We start from the raw sequence: 14,669 nt of genomic DNA, 5'->3' as shown, positions 1-14,669 counted from the left end.
CTCCCAGGTCCCCACTCCCAGGTCCCCTCTCCCAGGTCCCCACTCCCAGGTCCCCTCTCCCAGGTCTCCACTCCCAGGTCCCCACTCCCAGGTCCCCACTCCCAGGTCCCCTCTGCCAGGTCTCCACTCCCAGGTCCCCTCTCCCCGCGTGCTCCTCCCAGGTCCCCACTCCCAGGTCCCCTCTCCCAGGTCTCCACTCCCAGGTCCCCACTCCCAGGTCCCCACTCCCAGGTCCCCTCTGCCAGGTCTCCACTCCCAGGTCCCCTCTCCCAGGTCCCCTCTCCCAGGTCCCCTCTCCCAGATCGCAGCCTTGCTGAGACCCAGAGCACAGTAAAGGCAGGGTGGCCCCCTTCGCCACACCACTCAGGCCATGGTAGGGTGGGTCTCTCTGTGTCGCCTCTGCCATGAGTCCCATGTAGATGGTGACATGGCGTTTCAAACTGAAGGGACTGCTCCTCACAGCTCTCGCTGTCCTAGCTGGAGGCCGTCCCCAGGTGGGAGGAGGGGAGCGGGAGGGGGTCACTTGCACCTTGCCTCCGGCTCACCTACTCTTCCGCACCACCTCCGACCGCCCAACCGCCCATCTCTGGTGCTATCTCTGCCCTGTGCCCTGCAGGTCTGGATAGACGCTGCTACCCAGGTGTGCTTCTCCCTGGGCGTGGGCTTCGGGGTGCTGATTGCCTTCTCCAGCTACAACGCGTTCACGAACAACTGCTACAGGTAGGCCCCTCTGGGCCGGCGGGGCTGCCGGCATGGGCCACGGGCGTGGGCCTCAGCTCCGGCGATGCCGCGCCCTGGGTGCGGGCAGAACGATGGCGGCTTATGCACCTGTGGGCCACGGCCTTTAAAGGAGGAGAAAACAGCAGGTCCCAGCCACAGCCCCTCTCTGGCTTCGAGGAAGGCAACGAATGTGAAGGCTGTCCCCGCCAGGAGCCTTTCAGACTGCAGAGGGGCCAGGTTCCCCCGGAAGCCCAGCCGTGCCAGCCCCCTCCACCCAGGGCCTGCCCTCCTCCCCGTTTCGGTCAGTCCCTGTCCTCCCTTGCCCAGGGTCCCTCCACCCCAAAGCCACACATGAGAGAATGCGTCCCACCTGCCCCGGACGGAGCACCCCCCTGGAGGAGCACCCCTGGGCCGCAGGAGGACATTCAGGCCACCAGGCCCGAGCAGGGCTCAGCCAGTGCTGCCCGCTCAAGGGGATCCAATGACATGCTGGACCCCAAACCTCGGCAGCAGAAGCGGGTCTAGGCGGAGCCTTGCTCTCCGCGACCTTCCCAGCCCCTGCTCACATCCCAAAGTGGGACGAGTTAGAAAACAGCCAGGGCGTCCAGGTGCCTGTGGTCGGCCTCCGCCTGGTACAGGGGTGGCCCGAGGCCCTGCCCCTCCCGCAGAAGCAAATGGGGGATGGAAGTCGCAGCCCCGTCCGCCCTGTCCTTGCAGAGACGCCCTTGTCACCACCGCCATCAACTCCCTGACCAGCTTCTCCTCGGGCTTCGTCGTCTTCTCTTTCCTGGGCTACATGGCACAGAAGCACAGTGTGCCCATCGGAGACGTGGCCAAGGACGGTGAGGCCCTCCCTGTGGTCCACCACCACGGCCCGCAAGGGGCTCTCTGAAAACCAGAGGGCGACGGGGCAGGCCTCAGAGCGGCCTGAGCACTAGTCTGGACAGCGCAATGACTGGCCCCGCCCCAGCTCCCCCACTCTCACCCCCTGGCCCCACCCTGGGGCGACAGCAGCACTCCCGCAGAGAACCCTGCAGGGCTGGCCACCCATGAGCCCTAGAGGAGGTTACTGTGGGAGGGAGGACCGGCTCCAGGCAGGGGACGGCAGGCCCAGGGAGGTCTGGCCTCAGTTGGCCCGCAGAGGAAGCAGGGTGACCCCTGAGGTCAGCAGTTAGTCTGCTCCAGGCCTTTTCCAGCAGACGTCAGAGCCCACGGATGGCCAGGCCGGACTTGGGACAGCCAGTCTCGGATAGCCCGATTCCCCAGTTTCGGAGCTGTCTCCACTGCTAAGCCACCCTCCAGCTCCCCGGTCTTCACCAGGTCTTCGCCCACCCGGAGGTCAGCCTAGCTCGGGCTGGGAGAGGGGAGGGCTGGGCCGGTCAGCACAGAGCCAGGAGGCAGGACAGACACAGCCACACAAGGGCCCTGGGCCTCGGTGCCAGCCAGATCAGGAGAAAACCGCAGCATGTGCCGCCCCAGGTCGGGACATCCCAGGGCTCCAGAGCTCGGAGGGCTCTGACGAGCTCCCCACCTCGTCAGCCGGTGGAAGCCCTCTGCGCCCTCAGGCTGGTTCACAGAAGGCTGGCCGCCTTGGGCTCAGGCACTACCCGCCCTGCGTCCTGTCCCCACCATGTCCCTCAGGCTCCCTCTGCAGGGGCTACTTCTCCAGCAGTGACGGCTCTTAGGGCCCAGTAGCTCCTGCCTTGCCTCTGGGGCTCAGGGAGGGGTTGAGGGAGCAATGGGCTGACATTGCCTCCCCGGGGCCAAGGCAGGGCTGGCCTAGGCGGTCCCACCTTTCTTGGGGTGCTGAGCACTGGTGCACTCACTCTGCAGGCACAGGGCAGCTTGGGGACCCAGGAGGCCCCACGGAGCGGCAGCGAAAGCGAGGGTGCCAGCCTGAGGGCTCAGAGGCGTTTCCTAAGCCCACATTCCTCCTGCTAGAAAAACTCCAATAAAGGCATGAGTCAGGGGTGCAGATAAACTGGGGTGGGATTTACACACTGCATTTATGCAGGTCCGCTTTTCTTTTTGCCCTTTATTATGATAAACAGCCATAGCTTGCAGACACCTCGATTAGCCCCTGAAGGTGAAGGTGAACGTCTCCTATGCACTTCAAGGCGCGCAAAGTAAATGTCACGCAGAGCCCTAAATCTCAGGAAGCCGTGCTGGCTCGGCACAGGGGAGAAGGCAGGGTGTTGGCATTCTGCTCACCTGAGCTGCCGGCTGTCGTCACGGGTCCAGGGCTTTGCAGTGTAACCTTTCGAGCGTCCCTGTGAGCCTACCCCGCCCGCACCAGAAACCCAGCCTGTCCATCAGGCCCTTGGCAACCAGAGGGAGTGGGTCAGAACCGGGTCAGAACCCAGTGTGACCCACTGTGTGGCTGACAGCAGGGCCCTGAGACATGACAGATGGCCCTGGCCTTTATGTGGTTGCTTAGGAAGATGGGCGCCCCGGCCATGGTGATCGGTGCAGCTAAACCACCGTGCTCCACAGGCTGGAGCCACACAGGGGCCTGGGTTCGAGTCCCCACCCACCCTCAGCATAGTGATGGCGTGGACCTACAGTCCCATGGCAGCGTGGGGGCCTGAGGCAGGAAGGTCACCAGTTCGTGCCTGGCCTGGCCAACATGTTAGCCACGAACACAGGCAACTGCCACTTACTCGTGGGACGCCTTCTCTGGGGTCGTTGGAGACCAGATGTGTTGAGTCTTGCCTGGTGTCTGCCACGGCCCTGACCCACACCCAACCAGGGAGAAGCGTGCAGGGATCCCAGAGGAGCTGTGGCCAGGACAGTTCCAAGCCACGTTCAGCCTGGCATACCCTTTGCTTCTTGGGATAACAGGGCAGCAGATTTCTTTTTGTCCCTCCACCTCAGACACTGTTTCAGTCAGGACAGCTGTGCAGTACTGCAGTAACAGCCCCTCCGTCAGGACAGCTGTGCAGTACTGCAGTAACAAACAGCCCCTCCGTCAGGACAGCTGTGCAGTACTGCAGTAACAAACAGCCCCTCCGTCAGGACAGCTGTGCAGTACTGCAGTAACAAACAGCCCCTCCGTCAGGACAGCTGTGCAGTACTGCAGTAACAAACAGCCCCTCCGTCAGGACAGCTGTGCAGTACTGCAGTAACAAACAGCCCCTCCGTCAGGACAGCTGTGCAGTACTGCAGTAACAAACAGCCCCTCCGTCAGGACAGCTGTGCAGTACTGCAGTAACAAACAGCCCCTCCGTCAGGACAGCTGTGCAGTACTGCAGTAACAAACAGCCCCTCCGTCAGGACAGCTGTGCAGTACTGCAGTAACAAACAGCCCCTCCGTCAGGACAGCTGTGCAGTACTGCAGTAACAAACAGCCCCTCCGTCAGGACAGCTGTGCAGTACTGCAGTAACAAACAGCCCCTCCGTCAGGACAGCTGTGCAGTACTGCAGTAACAAACAGCCCCTCCGTCAGGACAGCTGTGCAGTACTGCAGTAACAAACAGCCCCTCCGTCAGGACAGCTGTGCAGTACTGCAGTAACAAACAGCCCCTCCGTCAGGACAGCTGTGCAGTACTGCAGTAACAAACAGCCCCTCCGTCAGGACAGCTGTGCAGTACTGCAGTAACAAACAGCCCCTCCGTCAGGACAGCTGTGCAGTACTGCAGTAACAAACAGCCCCTCCGTCAGGACAGCTGTGCAGTACTGCAGTAACAAACAGCCCCTCCGTCAGGACAGCTGTGCAGTACTGCAGTAACAAACAGCCCCTCCGTCAGGACAGCTGTGCAGTACTGCAGTAACAAACAGCCCCTCCGTCAGGACAGCTGTGCAGTACTGCAGTAACAAACAGCCCCTCCGTCAGGACAGCTGTGCAGTACTGCAGTAACAAACAGCCCCTCCGTCAGGACAGCTGTGCAGTACTGCAGTAACAAACAGCCCCTCCGTCAGGACAGCTGTGCAGTACTGCAGTAACAAACAGCCCCTCCGTCAGGACAGCTGTGCAGTACTGCAGTAACAAACAGCCCCTCCGTCAGGACAGCTGTGCAGTACTGCAGTAACAAACAGCCCCTCCGTCAGGACAGCTGTGCAGTACTGCAGTAACAAACAGCCCCTCCGTCAGGACAGCTGTGCAGTACTGCAGTAACAAACAGCCCCTCCGTCAGGACAGCTGTGCAGTACTGCAGTAACAAACAGCCCCTCCGTCAGGACAGCTGTGCAGTACTGCAGTAACAAACAGCCCCTCCGTCAGGACAGCTGTGCAGTACTGCAGTAACAAACAGCCCCTCCGTCAGGACAGCTGTGCAGTACTGCAGTAACAAACAGCCCCTCCGTCAGGACAGCTGTGCAGTACTGCAGTAACAAACAGCCCCTCCGTCAGGACAGCTGTGCAGTACTGCAGTAACAAACAGCCCCTCCGTCAGGACAGCTGTGCAGTACTGCAGTAACAAACAGCCCCTCCGTCAGGACAGCTGTGCAGTACTGCAGTAACAAACAGCCCCTCCGTCAGGACAGCTGTGCAGTACTGCAGTAACAAACAGCCCCTCCGTCAGGACAGCTGTGCAGTACTGCAGTAACAAACAGCCCCTCCGTCAGGACAGCTGTGCAGTACTGCAGTAACAAACAGCCCCTCCGTCAGGACAGCTGTGCAGTACTGCAGTAACAAACAGCCCCTCCGTCAGGACAGCTGTGCAGTACTGCAGTAACAAACAGCCCCTCCGTCAGGACAGCTGTGCAGTACTGCAGTAACAAACAGCCCCTCCGTCAGGACAGCTGTGCAGTACTGCAGTAACAAACAGCCCCTCCGTCAGGACAGCTGTGCAGTACTGCAGTAACAAACAGCCCCTCCGTCAGGACAGCTGTGCAGTACTGCAGTAACAAACAGCCCCTCCGTCAGGACAGCTGTGCAGTACTGCAGTAACAAACAGCCCCTCCGTCAGGACAGCTGTGCAGTACTGCAGTAACAAACAGCCCCTCCGTCAGGACAGCTGTGCAGTACTGCAGTAACAAACAGCCCCTCCGTCAGGACAGCTGTGCAGTACTGCAGTAACAAACAGCCCCTCCGTCAGGACAGCTGTGCAGTACTGCAGTAACAAACAGCCCCTCCGTCAGGACAGCTGTGCAGTACTGCAGTAACAAACAGCCCCTCCGTCAGGACAGCTGTGCAGTACTGCAGTAACAAACAGCCCCTCCGTCAGGACAGCTGTGCAGTACTGCAGTAACAAACAGCCCCTCCGTCAGGACAGCTGTGCAGTACTGCAGTAACAAACAGCCCCTCCGTCAGGACAGCTGTGCAGTACTGCAGTAACAAACAGCCCCTCCGTCAGGACAGCTGTGCAGTACTGCAGTAACAAACAGCCCCTCCGTCAGGACAGCTGTGCAGTACTGCAGTAACAAACAGCCCCTCCGTCAGGACAGCTGTGCAGTACTGCAGTAACAAACAGCCCCTCCGTCAGGACAGCTGTGCAGTACTGCAGTAACAAACAGCCCCTCCGTCAGGACAGCTGTGCAGTACTGCAGTAACAAACAGCCCCTCCGTCAGGACAGCTGTGCAGTACTGCAGTAACAAACAGCCCCTCCGTCAGGACAGCTGTGCAGTACTGCAGTAACAAACAGCCCCTCCGTCAGGACAGCTGTGCAGTACTGCAGTAACAAACAGCCCCTCCGTCAGGACAGCTGTGCAGTACTGCAGTAACAAACAGCCCCTCCGTCAGGACAGCTGTGCAGTACTGCAGTAACAAACAGCCCCTCCGTCAGGACAGCTGTGCAGTACTGCAGTAACAAACAGCCCCTCCGTCAGGGCAGCTGTGCGGTACTGCAGTAACAAACAGCCCCTCAGTCTCAATGGCTCAATGCGACAGCTTTCTTTCTTTCTTTGTGGGCTACGAGTACACTGGGGGCCGTTGGGGTTGCCCGGCCCCCGGGCCCCAGGGCCCAAGGACCCCAGCTGACGGACCCCTCGGTGTGGGCTATAGGAGCCTGTTGCTGGGCTGGCGAGCTGGGCCATCGCTGTGCCTACATGCAGTGCCTCGGCCAGGGCAGTTGCAGGCCACACCAGCCCCCAAGGGGTGGGTGTTTCAGCTCTTCGTGGACCCAGAAGACAGGTCAGGAACATAGCCACGAAATCCTGTGGAATTTACAAGTTAGGCTACCAAAGAGTGTGAGTGTGTGTTTACGCATGCATTTGTGCATGGTATGCATGTGCTCATGTGCATGTGCCTATGTGTGCATCTGTGTGTGTTCCCGTGTGTGTGTGTGCACATGTGTACATCACGTGATACAGGGCGCATGACCGAGGAGACGACCAGGGATCTGCAGGAGGAAGGAGAAGGGCCGCTGTGAGAGCCCCTCCAGGCCCTGGGCTGTCCCCACCTCCGACTGTCCCCCATTAGGTAGCGTTGGGGTCATGCTTTCCCTGCTTCAGCCTCTCAGGAATCCAGTGTGGCCACACCCAGCCTTCTCTGAGGTCTCACTGCATAGCCCACCGGCCTCGAGCCTCCCGAGTCGCTGGGACTGCAGGCGCACACCGCGGGCCCCTGTCCTGCCTTTCCCTGCACCAGGAACCCCCCTGGCCTGGGTCTCCACGCAGCCCCTGCCCGCAGAGCGCATCGCGTGGTGCCCGGTGCGGCCGGCCTCGTCCCCCTCCCCTGCTGTGCACAGGCATCAGCTGAGGCGAGGTGGCGGGCAGTGGAGGGCACCCAGCCGCGGGGCCCAGGGCCCTTTCCCGGGTGCAGGGCTGGGGCTGCTCTGTGGCAGCATCCCGGAGGTGTCCTGCCACGCCTGTCCCGGCTGTGCAGGGGACAAGTGTGACAGGAGTGTGACAGCGGCCGGGCACTCTGCTTGCAGGGCCAGGCCTGATCTTCATCATCTACCCTGAGGCGATTGCGACCCTCCCGCTGTCCTCGGCCTGGGCTGTAGTCTTCTTCATCATGCTGCTCACCCTGGGCATCGACAGCGCCGTGAGTACCAGCCTCGGCTGCTCGGGGGCCTGGACTGCGCCCGGCAGAGCCCTGCCCCCTGGGCCTGCACTGCTCAGCGCACCCTGCGGGACGCCAGCAGGCCAGTTACTCGAGGGCCCTTGCCAGCCAGAGATGGAGCTGGCGTTCTTATTTCTGCTCAGGGGAGCACCAGCACGCCCACCCCAGACACGTGGCTCAGAGCAGCGGGGCCTTCCCGAGCCCCCCAGAGGGGACGCATTTCCGGGATGCCCTGTGGATGGCCCGTCATGGCCTAGCCTCCCACGTACCTGCCCGTGGGGGCACCAGCTGGTGCAGTGGGCCCGGCCTGCAGGCTTACCCAGCTTCCTCCCCCCATGGCTGTTCTGTGCCAGCGGGCACGCCCGCAGGAGGCACAGGGAGCTGAGGACCTGTTTGCGATGGATCTCTGCCCCTCCGCCTGGCTCTCCCCACTGGGTCATGGCCCACAGGGGGGCCCAGGTCTCACCTTCCTGCAGCTGGGATCATGCGTCCCCTAACAGCTTTACGGGAGAAGGTGGTCCCCACCAAGGTGGGCTGAGGTCCCTCAGAGGTGCCAGGGCCGCTTGCCCATGCCATTGTGGGGTCAGCCCAAAGGTCAGGGAGGACACGGCTAGTGACCGGGCCAGGCACGGCCTGTCTCTGGCATGAAGAGACGCTGTCCCGGCCACGGCTTCGCCTCCCTGACGTGCCCACCTGCGGCATGGCAGGGCACCCTCGGCCACACAGCACTCTTCCTGCCAGCGGCACTGGGGCCAGGGGGTCACCTGCCGACTCTGTGCACCCAGAGCTGCGTCCCCAGAGAAGCTGTGCAGGGTCGTGCTTTCCTGGGTGCTCTGTGCCTGGGTGCAGCCAGGTGCCTGGTCACACGTGGCCTGCCTGTCTGTGGTGCAGATGGGCGGCATGGAGTCGGTGATCACGGGGCTCGTCGACGAGTTCCAGCTGCTGCGCCGGCACCGCGAGCTCTTCACGCTCTCCGTCGTCCTGGCCACCTTCCTCCTGTCCCTCTTCTGTGTCACCAACGTACGTAGGCCGCCAGAGTTCGCCTCGCATGCACGGGCAGGCTGGACGAGCCCAGGGAAGCAGCATCCGCATGCCGCCCCACTGACCACATGCACAGCCAGTCTGGGCCGGCTCAGGTTGCTTCAGCACCTGGACAGCGCCTGGACCCGGTCGCCTTCCCCTTCCTTTTGGGGCTGGGCCGGGGCGCAGAGGACTGTCCGGGGATGGGGTGGAGGTACCCTCTTCCAGGGGAGGCAGCAGGCCCAGCGTCTGGGTGGTCCCACCTCTTGGTGACCCAGCACCTGGAGGGGAGAGGCTGCTTCACTTCTGTGTGGCAGGCGCGGGGCCAGGCCTCTGACCAGAGTGGCCCACGCCCTCCTCTGTCCAGAACACACCATAGCCAAGGTGTGCTGCACTGGAGCCCAGAGTGGCCTCTCTTCCAGGGCGGCATCTACGTCTTCACGCTGCTAGACCACTTTGCGGCTGGCACGTCCATCCTCTTCGGGGTGTTCGTCGAAGCCATTGGGGTGGCCTGGTTCTACGGTAAGGCTGGGCGGAGTTTTACCAAAGCTTTGGAGAGGCCACCCTGGCCTTGCAGGGACCCAGCAGGGTCTGCTCGCTGGGCCAGCACAGACCTCTGCCTGCGGGCCCCAGAACCCCAGGCATGGGTCAGAGATGCAGGTGCATGCGGGAGGATAGCTCACAGCCCTTGGGGTGGGCATCAGGGTGCTCCTGAGCGGACCATGGGCGCATCCAGCTGCCAGTCACAGCCGACCGCGTCCCAGCCTCAGCCCGTGGTCAGGCAGACGTTATTGGCTTGGTGTGGGAAGGCGGTGGCACCGCGGGCTCGCACTGCATTCCAGGCCGATGGTGCCGTCGTCATCAGCGGGCCACGTCTCTGCTGCCCTGGGGATGGCTCTGCGTCCAGGGCCTGCCAAGTGTGTTCTGAACAGCACAGAAGCCCCAGCTGCAGACAGGCATGCCCTCCCAGCCTGCTGACCTGCCCAGACACCACTTGGTCCTTGACTCCTCCTCTGCAAACGGGCCATGTGCCAGCCTGGACCCCGGTCAGTGCCCTTACTCTGTAAGTGCCGTCCTACAGAGGCTGCAGAGTGCTGATGCTGCCCCACCCGGCTCCCAGCTCAGCCACTCACAGGTCTTCCCCCTGCTCGGGGCCCTGGCAAGGAGGACCCAGAAGACCACCCTGGCTTTGACAGCTTTGCTCTATTCTAACACTCTTCCCAAGCATGTACTTTTCTCCTGCAGACAGGGGAGACAGAGAACTCTGTGCTCCCGTTGGGCCCCGACAGCAGGGCTGTCCACCCCTTTAAGTGGTGACCCCTCCACAAGTGGAGCCCCTGTGGCTCCCCAAAAGTCACCCTGCCCCTCTCATCAAAGTAAAGCCAAATGCCCTCTCTCTATTGCCGGAGGGCCTGTACTCTGGGGGAGACAGAAAGCACTCCGTGGGGTGTGGTCAAGCTGCCACCTTTTGTCCTCATTTCTCCAGGCCTTGGGATCTGGGGCGTGCGTTTGAAGCCACAAAGCTGGGATTTGCAGGGAGGCCTTGGAGTGGGCAGGCTTAGATACCGCTGCAGGGCATGGACCGCTCTAGAAGAGACACTGCTGGGCCTTAGGCTGAAGGAGCCCGAGCCAGCAGAGAGGCGGGATGGGCTGTGGAGCTGCGAGGTGCCCACAGCTGAACACGGCTTTGCCTCTCCTGGATGAGTGAGCACCGGATGGCTGGGGCCGCTGCCAAATCCGCCTGGCCCCGCTTTTGTCTGTCTGTCCTTTCTCAGTCCTCAGCCCTTCCCCCATCTCTTCTCCCTCAGGGCAGGCCAGGCAAGGATTTGAGCCGAGGTCGGCAGTGTGGGGTCCGGCCCCACACACAGGGCTTACCCACTGTGCCAGGGGCTGCCCAGGTATGCCCGCCGATGAGCGCGTCAGAAATGCCAGCCTGGCGGCACACTGACATCCCTGTGGGCCACAGACCTGTGGGGTGAGGGCCAGGCAAGCACGCCCTCACCTCTGCCCTCAGCCCCCTGCCCATGGCCTCCTGGGTCCCTGCCTCATGTCCGAGTTCTGGTGGGGAGGGAGGGCTCTGAGTGGAGCCTCCCTGGAAGCGGCGCACGAGGGCGCTGGGACGGACCTCCTAAAATCTCGCCTTCGGTTCCTGAGCGGAGTCAGATAATTCCGCTGCAAGAAAACATTTCTAAGGTCGCTGGACCTTGCTCTGGGGAGAGAATGCCAGTTGATTGAGTTTCTAGGAAGAGCTTTTGCGGGTAGTGCTCGTGCACACGGTGCGCTGGGCAGCCTGGGCAGGGGAAGGCTTCAGACTCAGACTCCACATCCCGGGAGCACGACTGCAGGGACAGAAAGTAACGGCGGAGCCCTGGGCCTGGGAGCGTGCCGTGTGGCCAGTGGTGGCCGTGTGGCCATGTAGTCAACCGTAGTTTGAGTCCTGGACCCGGTGGCTTAAACTCATGCTAGGCACGTGTGCGTGCGTGCCCAAGATCCCGAGAGGAGAATGGAGGAGAAGGGATTGCGGCGTGACCATCCCCCCTGGGGGGTGATTTCTCGCTTTCTGTCTCTATGTCTCTCTGTCTGTCTGGCGAGCGCACGCGCCCTACAGTGAAAATCTCTAAAAAAAAACAAAAAAAAAGTAACAAAATGACTTCTCGAGTAGCTCCGAAGGGCAGCAGAGGCAGCCGTGGAGGGCAAGGACCGAGACGGTGGGGCAGGGTGTGTGGGTCTGCCGTGCGCACTGGCATGGGCTCCTGCTGGTCAGCGCAGCCACCGGGCAGAGGCTGCGTGCAGCTGAGCTGGGGGCGGGCTGCGGCTTGTCCCAGGCCCACCGTACTGCTTTCCCGCAGGCGTCGGGCAGTTCAGCGACGACATCAAGCAGAGGGCCGGGCGCCGGCCCAGCCTGTACTGGCGGTTGTGCTGGAAGCTGGTCAGCCCCTGCTTCCTGCTGGTGAGGGCATCGGCCATGTCAGCCATGTCGGCCCCGGGGTGGGGAGGGGTGCTGGTCCACCTGATTCCTCGCATCGGCCACGGGATGGGGGGGGGTGTACTCGTGTGCAGGCGGGGCCCCAGTGCCATTGCGGGAGCCTCCAGGCTGGCTGCGTCCACCTTCCCCCAAACCTTCATGAGCCCTGGTGGTCACAAGGGCCTCACTGAGCAACAGAGAGGCTGCAGATGACCAGCGTCCTCCCACTCGGTCTATGGGGGCAGAGGTGCAGTGTGGACCTCCGGGGCAGAGGGCACGTGCCAGAAGTCTGAGGACAGGGAAACAACAGGGTCCCTTGGCCCCTTCCACCCGAGGGTTCACCAGCAGGCCTGGCTCACGCTGCTCCGTACTCAGCTTTGTCATCAGGGTGGCCAGCTAGGGCTCCGCAGCCCAGCCTGGCCTCCTGGCTCGGTAGGGCAAGATCACCGAACACAGCGCACCTGTGACTTAGATGGCCACGCTGCAGACTCAGAGGTTCACAGAGCCAGAAGGACTGGCTGGGCAGGATGAACGGCCTCGGTCAGCCGTGCGAGGACTGGCCAGGCCCAGGCCAAGCCCCCTGAGCTGCTCACAGACACAGCACCTCCTGGGCCCATGGTCACACGGAACACGCCAGGGACAGGGTTGGGGGCTGGAGCCAGACCCATCAGCCCGCCCAAGGCTGGCCCTGCACCTGTTTGGCCCTGACCCAGCCCAGCAGGCACCCGTGAGGGACAGAGCACCTCCATGTTGGCAGGCCCTGGGTGGACAGAGTAGGAAGGAGAGGAGACAGCTGTCCCGGGCCGTGGACACCTGTGTGGAATTACACCAGAACCGAGTCCAGCCCCACCCCCGAAGGCTGTCCGCCTGCCAAGCAGCCCTGGGATGGGACGCAGCCCTGCTGACGTGCAGAGGAAAGCGGGGCCCACCTTCGGACCCCAGCCACGGCACCAACTCCGGGTTGCTGCTCAGGCTCACGTGTGGGAGGAGCTGCCCCCAGGCAGATCCATGTCCACTAGTGAGCGGACTACGGACTCCTGGTGCTCCCAGGCAGGCCTGTGGACTCGTAGGGCGGACCCACAGACTCCCAGGCAGGCCTGTGGACTCTCAGGGCGGGCCCACGGACTCCCAGGCAGGCCTGTAGACTCTCAGGGCGGGCCCACGGACTCCTGGGCAGGCCTTCATCAGAGGGGAAAGCGCACTTCCGGGAGTCAGCCCAGCCTCGACCTCTGTCTGCAGCCTGCGTGTGCTCCAGACAGAGCCACTGATGGCCAGTGGCCAGCGCGACCCCAGTGTGACAGCCCTGGCACTTTACCCATCGTGTTCTTAGCCTTAGGGCCCACGCCCATGATTCTAGCAGCAGAATCACTTCCACACTCTCAGGCGTGCGTGCCTGCGCCAATGTGGATGTCAGTCGGGGAGGGATGCGTTTCCCAGACGGGCTCCTTCTGCCTTCAGTAAACACTCCTGAAAGGCGAACCGGGCCAGACCGGGTCAGCCCGCACACAGGGCCGGGCCTGCTGGACAGCCTGTCTGAGAGGTGTGCCGTCCGGCGTGGAGGCAAGCGGCACGAGGCACACGCCGCGGCAGCACGCGTGTCCAGGCAGAGTGAGACGTGTGCCCAGACGTGCCCTCTGCCCAGAACAGTGGACAGCTACTTTTCTGGGAGCTAGGGAGCTTGCACTGTGAGCCTCACCCTGACCCAGGTTCAGGTGCCCCTTTGTCCCATGGGAAGACCCCCGGGCTTGCACGCATGTGGTTGCGGTGCACACGCAGACACAGGGCAGGGCTGGGTGTGCAGCACGTGCTCCTCAGTGAGTGACCGGGCTGCCTCAAGGGAGCTCTCCGAGAACGGCCGGCCCTGAGAGCGGCTCCCACAGGGCTCCCAGAGGACGGGTGGGCGGGCACAGAGGGCAGAGGAGGGGTGGGCGGGCACAGAGGGCAGAGGAGGCGTGGGCGGGCACAGAGGGCAGAGGAGGCGTGGGCGGGCACAGAGGGCAGAGGGGCCAACAGGTCCACAGGTCTCAGGAGGAATTGGTCTCAGCAGCAGGACGATGCTGGGGCGCCTCCTGCGGCCTGGCCGGGGCATCAGGGGAGTGTTGGCCCCATCACACCACGCAGCGGGCGCCACCTGACCCTGGCCCGGTCTCATTGGTTTCAGTTCGTGGCTGTGGTCAGCGTGGTGACCTTCAGACCGCCCCACTACGGCACCTACACCTTCCCCGACTGGGCCAACATGCTGGGCTGGGCCATCGCCACCTCCTCCATGGCCACAGTGCCACTCTACGCGGCCTACAAACTCTGCAGTCTGCCCGGCTCCTTCCGAGAGGTGGGTGCTGGCCCGGGGCCTCGCCCAGGTCCAAGCAGCAGGCCGAGGCTGGAGTGGGGGTGCAAGCGCGTGTGCGTGCTCATGTGTGTGTCTATGCCCACGTGTCTGTGTTGGTACGTCCAAGTGTCCACGTGTGGGCGTGGGCTGCCCTAACAGGGCACGGTGACCAGTGCTGACTGTCTTCACAGCCCGGAGGCTAGGCGACCCAGCAGGAACCCGAGGGCCTGGCCCCCTCCTCCCTGGGCCCCTTGGCGGGCAGAGACCCATAGGCTCACCTGCTGCATCCCGATGCCCCCTCGATGGGGTTTCAGCACAGGACCTGGGCCATTGCAGCGTGTCTGTGTGTGTTTCTGTGTATAGGCTCACGTGTGTCTGTGCATCTACATGTCTGTGTTCGTGTGCTGGTGCCCATGTCTATACGTGTGTCTGTCTACATGTCTGTGTTCATGTGCTGGTGCCCGTGTCCACATGTGTGTCTGTGCGTCTACATGTCTGTGTGCTCGTGTGCTGGTGTCCATGCCCATGTATGTCTCTGTGCGTCTACATGTCTGTGTGCTTGTGTGCTGGTGCCCATGCCCACGTATGTCTCTGTGCATCTACATGTCTGTGTGCTCGTGTGCTGGTGCCCATGCCCACGTATGTCTCTGTGCATCTACATGTCTGTGTGCTCGTGTGCTGGTGTCCATGCCCA

General features: G+C 62.6%; 1 protein-coding gene across 1 annotated transcript in view; it reads left to right on the top strand.

Annotated features, from left to right (window-relative positions):
- Positions 1-14,669, top strand: part of SLC6A3 (solute carrier family 6 member 3) — a 61,219-nt gene that overhangs the window by 30,481 nt on the left and 16,069 nt on the right. Inside the window, exons 7-13 of the mRNA XM_006140123.2 lie at positions 617-720; positions 1,438-1,562; positions 7,534-7,646; positions 8,556-8,684; positions 9,107-9,206; positions 11,534-11,634; positions 13,811-13,978. Coding sequence (XP_006140185.1) covers positions 617-720; positions 1,438-1,562; positions 7,534-7,646; positions 8,556-8,684; positions 9,107-9,206; positions 11,534-11,634; positions 13,811-13,978 — 840 coding nt within the window. The remainder of the gene's footprint in view (positions 1-616; positions 721-1,437; positions 1,563-7,533; positions 7,647-8,555; positions 8,685-9,106; positions 9,207-11,533; positions 11,635-13,810; positions 13,979-14,669) is intronic.

The sequence above is a fragment of the Tupaia chinensis genome, unplaced genomic scaffold (genome assembly GCF_000334495.1).
Source record: "Tupaia chinensis unplaced genomic scaffold, TupChi_1.0 Scaffold000020_1, whole genome shotgun sequence".
Lineage (NCBI taxonomy): Eukaryota > Metazoa > Chordata > Mammalia > Scandentia > Tupaiidae > Tupaia > Tupaia belangeri.
This window is presented reverse-complemented; position numbering and strand designations above follow the sequence as displayed.